The 9,302-nt window shown below is 40.0% G+C and overlaps 2 protein-coding genes across 2 annotated transcripts in view; one reads left to right on the top strand and one right to left on the bottom strand.

The window, feature by feature from the left end:
* LOC9299968 (acyl-coenzyme A thioesterase 9, mitochondrial) overlaps window positions 1-2,009 on the top strand; it is a 3,731-nt gene extending 1,722 nt beyond the window's left edge. The window contains 6 exon segments of the mRNA XM_021016040.1: window positions 1-357; window positions 486-663; window positions 741-779; window positions 782-1,212; window positions 1,301-1,429; window positions 1,601-2,009. Coding sequence (XP_020871699.1) covers window positions 1-357; window positions 486-663; window positions 741-779; window positions 782-1,212; window positions 1,301-1,429; window positions 1,601-1,756 — 1,290 coding nt within the window. The 3' untranslated portion in view covers window positions 1,757-2,009.
* Window positions 2,010-2,177: 168 nt separating this feature from the next.
* On the bottom strand, window positions 2,178-5,053 carry LOC9299967 (formin-like protein 9). Its single transcript, XM_021016038.1, has 4 exons — window positions 3,596-5,053; window positions 3,328-3,503; window positions 3,011-3,249; window positions 2,178-2,931 (listed from the first exon to the last, which is right to left on the bottom strand). Exons 1-4 carry the CDS (start codon window positions 4,936-4,938, stop codon window positions 2,326-2,328), a joined length of 2,364 nt encoding a protein of 787 aa, XP_020871697.1. The 5' UTR covers window positions 4,939-5,053; the 3' UTR covers window positions 2,178-2,325.
* Between the last annotated feature and the right edge of the window lie 4,249 nt (window positions 5,054-9,302).

Raw genomic sequence — 9,302 nt, 5'->3', positions numbered from 1 at the left:
ACCATGAATTCCCCAAGACCCATCTCCGTCGTCTCCACCTTCGCTTCACCATCCTCTCCTTGTGACTCAACCAAGAAGCCTCTGAGTTTATGGCCTGGTATGTACCACTCACCGGTCACCACAGCTTTATGGGAAGCCAGATCCAAAATCTTTGAATCACTTCTTGATCCTCCTAAAGACGCTCCACCACAGAGTCAGCTTCTCACCAGAACACCTTCTCATAGCCGTACCACCATTTTCTACCCTTTCTCCTCTGATTTCATTCTCCGGGAACAATACAGAGATCCATGGAACGAGGTCCGTATCGGGATCTTGCTCGAAGATCTCGATGCTTTAGCTGGAACTATCTCCGTTAAGGTATCTTGATTTGCCCAATTGAGTCCTAAAGTTTGATACTTTCTTATGATTCTGTGATTTATTTTTACTCTGTTGTGTATTTGGTGTTATGTACCACAATTTGAATGTGTGTGTACATTGTGATTCAGCATTGTTCTGATGATGATAGTACAACGAGGCCACTCTTGCTTGTTACAGCTTCTGTTCATAAGATTGTATTGAAGAAGCCGATTTGTGTCGACATTGATCTCAAGATTGTTGCTTCTGTCATTTGGGTTGGTCGTTCTTCTATCGAGATTCAACTCGAAGTTATGCAATCCGAATTGAGTATGTGTATAACTTACAAGCATGTATCCTGAACTATAAAACAGTTGCTTATGTTTTGTTGTTGTTGTTGTTTTCAGAAGATGTCAAGGCTTCTTCGGATTCGGTTGCTTTAACTGCTAATTCATTTTTGTGGCGCGTGACTCTAAGACTGGTAAAGCTGCTCCTATTAACCGGCTTTCTCCTGAAACCGAGGTCGAAAAGCTTTTATTTGAGGAAGCTGAAGCTAGGAATAACTTGAGGAAGAAGAAGAGAGGAGGTGACAGAAGGGAATTTGATCACGGAGAGTGTAAGAAGCTCAAGGCTTGGTTGGCTGAAGGAAGGATCTTCTCTGATATGCCAGCTCTTGCTGACAGAAACAGCATTCTTCTTAAAGATACCCGTCTTGAGAATTCGCTGATATGCCAACCGCAGCAGAGGAACATCCATGGGAGGATCTTTGGAGGATTTTTGATGCATAGAGCATTTGAGTTGGCCTTCTCCACAGCTTATACGTTTGCGGGTCTAGTGCCTTACTTCTTAGAAGTTGATCACGTCGATTTCCTAAGACCGGTCTGTATCCAAATCACTGCTTACTATCCTCTTCTTGTTTATGTCCGTCTTCTGTATATAACTAATGCTGAATGGACTTGCATGACAGGTGGATGTTGGTGATTTCTTACGTTTCAAATCATGTGTTCTTTACACTCAACTGGATAAACTAGATTGTCCGCTCATCAATATCGAAGTTGTTGCCCATGTTACAAGCCCAGAGATTCGTTCCAGTGAGGTAAAATCCTAAACTTGATGATGGAAGCTCTTTTAAATAATGGTTTCAAGTTGAACTTGCTTACTGATTCTTTAGAAGAGATACATCTTCATGCCAATTTTCTCTAACCGTATCGAATTTGAAGCTCATTATGTCAATTTGAAATCTCTTTCTCTGTTACATATGATGTAGGTTTCAAATACATTCTACTTCAAGTTCACTGTACGACCCGAGGCAAAGGCCAGAAACAATGGGTTTAAGCTTCGAAACGTAGTTCCTGCCACAGAGGAAGAAGCTCGTCATATCCTCGAGCGCATGGATGCAGAAGCTTTGAACTCGAGCAAATAATAAGTGAAGACATAATTATGTGGTAATAACTATAGTGTTTCTGTGTTATAAAAGACTTGGCTGATCAGGTCCTATCCTCTGACCACAAATTAACTAGAAATGTAGATGCGCAAGACTCAACAGAGTCAAGATCGTGCATTACTTTTGTGGTCAGAGGATAGTTAATTTGCGGTATTGTTTAGATGCATCTACATTAACAAGACTCAACCGAGTCAAGATCATGATCAGGTCCTATCCTTTGACCACAAATTAACTAGAAATGTAGATGCATCTAAAAGTAAAGCCAAATCTTTGGTTATATTAGCAATCTGTATAGATACTATCTCTAAACAAAATGCTAATATAACCGAAGATTTGGCTTTACTTTTGCAACTCGTTGATTTGTGCATGTCGTAAGGGAAACATGTTAAAGCATCAAAACTAGAATCTAAGTTATAGCATCAAAACCTAATGAATTGTCTTCCAAAAACTCATACAGAATTATCCAGATAGGTGTTAGTCATACCGGTTACAGACACTGAAACTAGAGATACGTTCCTAATCATTACATTAAAAATCTTACAATGGGATCAGTCTCCCATTTCCTTACACACTTGGTCTAGCACAGACAGGAAGTCTCTCACAATCATGAAGATCCTCATTGTGTGACCTTCCTTGGAAGAATCTCCATGGAATTGCTCTGTGACCTCTTCCAATGCAGAGAGCGTTGAACTTTCTCGTATTTTAATCTTCACAATCTCCTCTGCAGCGGCTTTCAAGAATCGAGTCATCCTCTCCCTGAACTTCAGCCATTGATCTCCACTCTCCTCGCTAACTAGCAAAAGCTCTTCGACGTTCTTAAGTCCTTGACAAAGCTTCCAGACATCGCTTCTTAGTACACCATACTCAATGTCTACCGATTTCTTGACATTGCTCAGTTCTGAATTCAGGTTTCTGATGCCTTCTAAAGCTCTCATACTGCCATCTGATTTAATCATTTCCTGAACAACGAAATGCAAGAGACTGCTTCTTCCATCTAATCCCTTGACCTCAACGAGCTTGAGGAGCATGTCGAGTTTGGAAGCATGAGCATCACCGCACCAGTTTGTTCTAACATTCATCTTGCTTCCTGTCTTCAGAATAGCTATCAGAAGTATCGAAAACATTCTACTATTCCTTAGTTCTTCACAAGCAGTCTACAAAAGCAGATAAGCTTATGAGACATAAAGATTACAACATCAGACATATATGTAAATCCGCAATCTTCAGCATTACCTGAACAACACTGAAGGATTTTCTGAGACGTTTGATCTCGGTCTGGAAATTAGCCACAAAGAGCAATGCATCAACCCGTTTAAACGCAAAAGGCACATGAAGCAATTCCTTAAGAAACCTCTCAGCTGGACCAATCTCTGAATCATCACTATAGCTCTTCAACTTCCTCTCTTCTTCTTTACTAGGTGCCAATCTTGATAAACACTCAAGAAGTTCAGCTCCAAGTGCATCACAGTCACCTAAATCAATAACTCAAAGAACATGAATCAATAGCATTACAAAACAAAAACAAATGGCAATGAATTAAGATTATTTACCATCAAGAAGAGCTTGACAAACATCCTTAGTGCTTAAGTTAAGTAGTTGAAGCAGAGTAGCAATATTCTGAGCCTTTCTTGGATCTAAAACTTTGCTTTCTTGACTTAGAATCGGAAGATCTCTTGGATTTGACGAGTTTGCAATGAACATAGTCTCTACCATCTCTTTGCTCAATCTACCACACAATCAGACAAATCAAACTTCATTAAAGTCTTATCAACAAAAAAAAAAAAAGAAGAGAAAGAAGAAAACTTTCGCTTCTCTTACTTGAAAGAGCTCGATCTAAGACGATCCCAAGGCAGCTGTTTGGGAGGTTGGTCGGAAAAAGATAGCTTTTTTACTTCATTTTGAACCATAAAAGGTTGAGACGGTGGAACAAGAGGAGGTGGTCTGGTCGGAGGAGGAAGAGCAGGAACTGTTACTACTTTGCTCTGTTGAGAAGAAGATTCACCAATGTTGATAACAAAATCTCTTCTTGATGACGCAGTATGAGAGAGCAAAACAGACTTCACATTCCGACTAAAGTCATTCCAAATCGGCGGCGAACTATCGAGAAACTTCCGGAATAACCCATCAGGAGAAGTAGAAACTGAAGAGTAGAGAGAAGAAAGTGGTGTTCTTATGAATCCTCTGTCTGGTGAAGTAGAAGCAGAGGAGATACGAGGAAACCCAAATCCCATGTTTTGATTCCAAAAGCTAAACATTCTTAAAGACGACGACCCGTTTCCGTTATAGTTCTTTCTTACTCTTAGTCTCTCCGGTGACGGAGACTGAAGGTTAGTGGCGTCTGAGTATCTAGGGTTTGGTGGAGACATGGTGATAGAGAATGACCTAGCTGGAGAAACCCAACCGGAGCAGGAGGAAGAGCAGGAATGAGATGGGCTTGAGTTCTGAGAACCAGGGAGAGAAGCCATTGGTGAAAAGAACGCATCTTCTTCTTCTTCTTCGTCTTCTTCGTTTACTTCTGTTTCATAGTTGTTGTGGTGGAAGCTACGAGGAGGTAATGGTGGTAATGGTCGTATCTCCGGCGAGTCTTGCTTCAAGAAACAAGTTCCTCCTCCGGTTCGAATATGGTCAGATTCCTCGGTATTGATGTAGAAAACTTCTGAAGGAGAAGTAGTAGCAGCCATATTGAAGTTAGTAGTAATGTGACTCTGTTCATCATCATAGCTGCTGCTTGTGTTGCTACTACGACAAGGAGAGTTCTTGAAATGACGGTTTTGCCCTTGGTGGCGGCCGTAGAGAAACAAAGCCAAGCCTATGACTGTAGCGACGGCAAGAACGGCGGAGAGAGCTGGGAGGAGAAGTGTAGGTGAAGTGTGGTGTGGTTTAGAGGAGCGAGGGAGGACTAAGGCGGAGATGTTAGCCGGAAAAGTAGGAAAGACGGCGAAAGTGGTCGGAGGAGTAGGAGGAAGAGGTGGAGGAGGAGAAGGAGGAGAGGATTCAAGAGGGAAGAAAGGAGGGCTAATGGGAGATAGAGGAAGAGGAAGAGGTGATTCGTAGTCGTAGAGGAGACGACGGCTGAGAGTTACAGCGGATGCGTAGGATAAAGGAGACGGTGGTGCGCATGTTAGCAGGAAGAAGAACATGGTAAACCAAAAGTTCTGCATTTTTTTTTTTGTTTCTGCAAAGCTCTCTCTTTCTCTGTCACTGTTCACACACAATAAGAGAGTGAAAGAAGTTAATGGGGCACTATTATGGATGTGTACCTGTGTGACTGAGCTAGGGCCTATTGAGTAATAATAATACTCTGCAACCATTTTTACTTTTTTCAAAGTAACTATTTATGTGTGTTTTTTGCAATACAAATCCTTGTAATGTCCTTTTTTGCAAAAGTTTACCGTTTACATTCCAAAAGATTGAAAGACAATTAACTAACCACCAACGGAAAAAACAGTAAGACACACCTTTTCTCAATGTGGTTTTACAAATTTTATGTTGTGTTGTTTCTCTATAGAGAACGACATTTGTTACAAATAGTGGGTTTGATTTTTTTTGTGAAGCACTCCTAAGGTATAATCATCTTATTTGGACTAGTTGCTTCTACCACATAAAAATAGATGGAATTTTGTATTGATTATATTTAAGTTAAAATAGACTATAATGAAATTATCGAAACGTGAAAAAAAAATATGTTAATAAAGATTGTGAAAGTTAGTTTATTGTCAAAATCTTTTTAGTTTTTGCATACGGCTCTTTTTTTCCGTAGCATCTACTCTTTTTTGGTTGATTGAAACTAATATTTTCCAATTGCGAAACATTATCGATTCGTTTTTTGTTCATGATCTTTTTCTCTTTACAACTCAAGAATTTTTACTCCAACTTAAACCAGATGATCGAGTCTAACGTCTCAATCTAACCCTAATAAGCTTTTATTGCAAATTTTTTAAAGCCAAGTTATGAGAAATCTCCAAACACATAAACCATAATTCTCTCTATTTTTTTCGTGATTTATCCCTCCATCTTTAGATCAGAGTAAAAATTTCTACAATTTTTTCGTTTTCCATGCAACTTATAAACAATACTCTTTGTTTTTTGTCTTTAATAAACAACATGTCAACATGTTTGGATAATCGATATAACCGAGGCTTGTATATGTATTGCAGCTTTTTCGTTGGTTGGGTAGTTGTCAATTGTCATGTACTTTTGGGATTGGGAGGGTAGATTTTGCAAAACTAAAAACTTTGGAGGTATTTTTGGCAAAAAAACCATTCTTACCTATAGTTGCGATATTAAATTTGATATACGAGTTTTGTATTCAAATAAGATTTAGTGAATCCATGGAACAGAGCGTATATGAAAATGCAATAATTACTAGAACTTTGAAGTTACCCGTCTTTCAAAAGAATCTTTTTGACTTTTTCTGACTCTCTTCTCTTCTCTCCAATACTTTTTTTTTTTTTTGTCATCTGAGTATATATTAGAAACCATCAAAAGGCCAAGAAACTATTACAAAAGATCTTATACCAGGAGAACTGGTCACCAAAGATCTAACTAGCACCTACTCTACAAATATCCAGAGAGGGCTAAACAAAAGAATGAGCAAAGCCTACAAGAGGAATAGCCAATAGTACCAAATTGTACCAACAAACTCATTCAACCAAAAGAATGATCTCAAACACTGAGCATCAAACACCAAAAGCCAATACTCAAACAGAGGACAAACCTTGTTCATCACCAAAAACCTTTGAAAGCCAAACCGGATGCCCTGCAGCAACATATGATTGGTTTCTCAGATCTCCAGTAACACTTTGAGCAATTAGGTTTGCTCCTCTGTTTGCAGCCGCAAATTCCAGCTCCACTTTCCACTCCACAAAATGCCTAAGGAAACTATTTAAAGCAGAGGATTGCGCTTTAAAAGAAGGCCAGGCCTTAGGTCTGTTTATCGCTTCAACAAGGGCCTTATCTTGAAAGGAAAAGACAACCTTATCCACCCTATGACTCGCCATACTTTCCATAGACCAGAGGATGCATCTAAGCATAGCATCACTCTTGCTTGAGATTCTTGCAAAGGATCTTCTGCTATGAAACAAGACCTTCCCCAAATTATCTCTAAGAACCCAAGCCCCACCAGCCACAAGGTTTCTTTTAGACCAAACCGCACCAATGTTACACTTAACCCAGTTCACCTGCGGTTTAATCCAAATCCTTCCAGTCAAAGCCGGAACTGCAGCAGGAACCGAGGAGGACAACTCTTCTTCCAGACTCTCCACACATTGAGCATCAAACCATTCAAACACATCTTCTTTTATTTTTTCCACCGATTCCAAGGCAGAAAAAACACGACCATCAAAATTCATCGAATTTCTGTTAGTCCAAATCCTCCACAGAATCCAAGGAAAGCTCTTTCTAAGATTAGGAGGCCAATTCTTATTATCTTTATTCTCCAGAAGATGAAAGATATTGGAAAAGAGGGAGCCATTCATGAAGCCTTCTTTAGGGGAAGGAAACTCAGATAAAGCCCAAATCTGTCTAGCAAGAGGACAAAGGAACAGAGTGTGATTGGTAGACTCATCCTCTTCACCACAAACCTGATAAGCTACATCAACTCTCATACCTCTTGAATTTAGATTTAGAGCCACAGGCAGCACCCCACTAAGAACTTTCCATAAGAAAATCTTGATCTTTGGATCAGTCTGAAGCTTCCATACAAGGCTTTTTAGAGGAAGCGTAGAAGGCATAACACACGCCTCACCCCTAATCTGCAAAGATTTGGCTTGATCTGCGAGCCAATAGGCAGAAGTGACAGAGAAGTCACCACTTTTGTTATAACGCCAAGTGTAGAAATCCTCCTGAGAAAGTGCTGGTTTAATAGCTTTAATAATGAGAATATCCTGAGGCAAGAAAAGGTCATTCAAAATCTCTGAATCCCAGAATCCAGATTCTCTGTCAATTAAATAACTGACTTTCAAGTTTAAGTCAAAAAAACCATTCTTTCTCCAGGGAGCTCTATACCCATTATCATCAATCCACATGTCCCTCCAAACTTTGATAGACTCTCCATTACCCACCTTCTTGATCATCCCTTTCAACAAAAGCTCTCTGCCAAATAAAACACTTCTCCAGGCAAAAGAAGGTCTTTGACTCATAGCAGCATCAAGAAACAAATTATCAACATAGTACCTACTTTTCATCAGCCTAGAGAGAAGGCAATCAGGCTCTTGAAGCAATCTCCAAGCCTGTTTTGCTAAGAGAGCTTGGTTAAAGGATTGGATGTCCCTAAATCCCAAACCTCCACAGTCTTTGGGAAGACATAATCTCTCCCAACTTTGCCAATGTATCTTACTTGAATGCTCTCCAGAATTCCACCAAAAAGAAGCCATAGCACTTTCCAGATTATCACATGTCGTTTTGGGCAATTTGAAACAAGACATTGCGAAAACAGGCATGGCTAAAGCAACAGACTTAAGAAGCACTTCCTTTCCACCTTGAGAAAGACACCTATTGTACCAACCTGATAGCTTAGATTTTAACCTGTCTTTAAGGTAATTGAGCATATCAATCTTTGAGCCACTGAAGCACTCATGCAAGCCTAAGTAGGTTCCAGCGCCTACTTAGGCTTGATCCCCAAACAGTTTTGAATGCAACCCTTGACCTGAACATCAATCTTGGCACCAAAAGTAATTGAAGATTTGTTCAAATTAATGGTTTGGCCTGTAGCATTGCCATATATCTTCAGAATATTTTGCAGAATCAAGCTCTGATCAAGAGAGGCTTTACATAAAAATAGGCTGTCATCAGCAAATAGCAAGTGGTGAATCATTGGACCCTCAACCGAGAATTTCATACCTTCCAAAGATCCATCATCCTGAGCCTTGTTGAGAAGGTGGGTAAGACCTTCAGTGCAGAGTACAAAAAGAAAGGGTGAAAGAGGGTCACCTTGTCTCAAACCTCTCTGAGGAGTTATCATCCCAAAAGGATTATCATTAATCAAGACAGAATATGTCACTGAGGATACACAAATCATAATCCAGTTCACCCATTTATGATGGAAACCCAAAGCCAATAAAAGAGATCTCAGATAACTCCATTCAACTCTGTCGTACGCCTTTGACATATCCGATTTGACAGCCATAAACTCTGAAGCCATGCGGGGATGAACCTTCAAGCTATGGACCAACTCATGAGCCACCAGAATGTTGTCAGTGATGAGTCTTTCAGATACAAAGGTAGATTGAGTATCTGAGACAATATCAGGCAGCAAAGGCTGGAGTCTCTTCACCAAAATCTTAGAGATGACTTTGTAAAGAACAGAACAGAGACTAATAGGCCTGAGATTTACCATTTCTGTAGAGTAGAGCGTCTTTGGGATCAAACATAGATGTGTATAGTTCCATTCAACCGGTATAATACCTTCAGCAAAAAACAATTGAACTTCACAAATCACCTGAGGACCAACAATTGACCAGTAGTGCTGAAAAAACATTGCAGACATGCCATCAGGCCCCAGAGCACCCTTTGGTAGGCGGTCCTC

Source organism: Arabidopsis lyrata (assembly GCF_000004255.2).
Source record: "Arabidopsis lyrata subsp. lyrata unplaced genomic scaffold ARALYscaffold_8, whole genome shotgun sequence".
Taxonomy (NCBI): Eukaryota; Viridiplantae; Streptophyta; class Magnoliopsida; order Brassicales; family Brassicaceae; genus Arabidopsis; species Arabidopsis lyrata.
The sequence above is the reverse complement of the archived record's forward strand: the minus strand, read 5'-3'. Positions and strand labels throughout refer to the sequence as shown.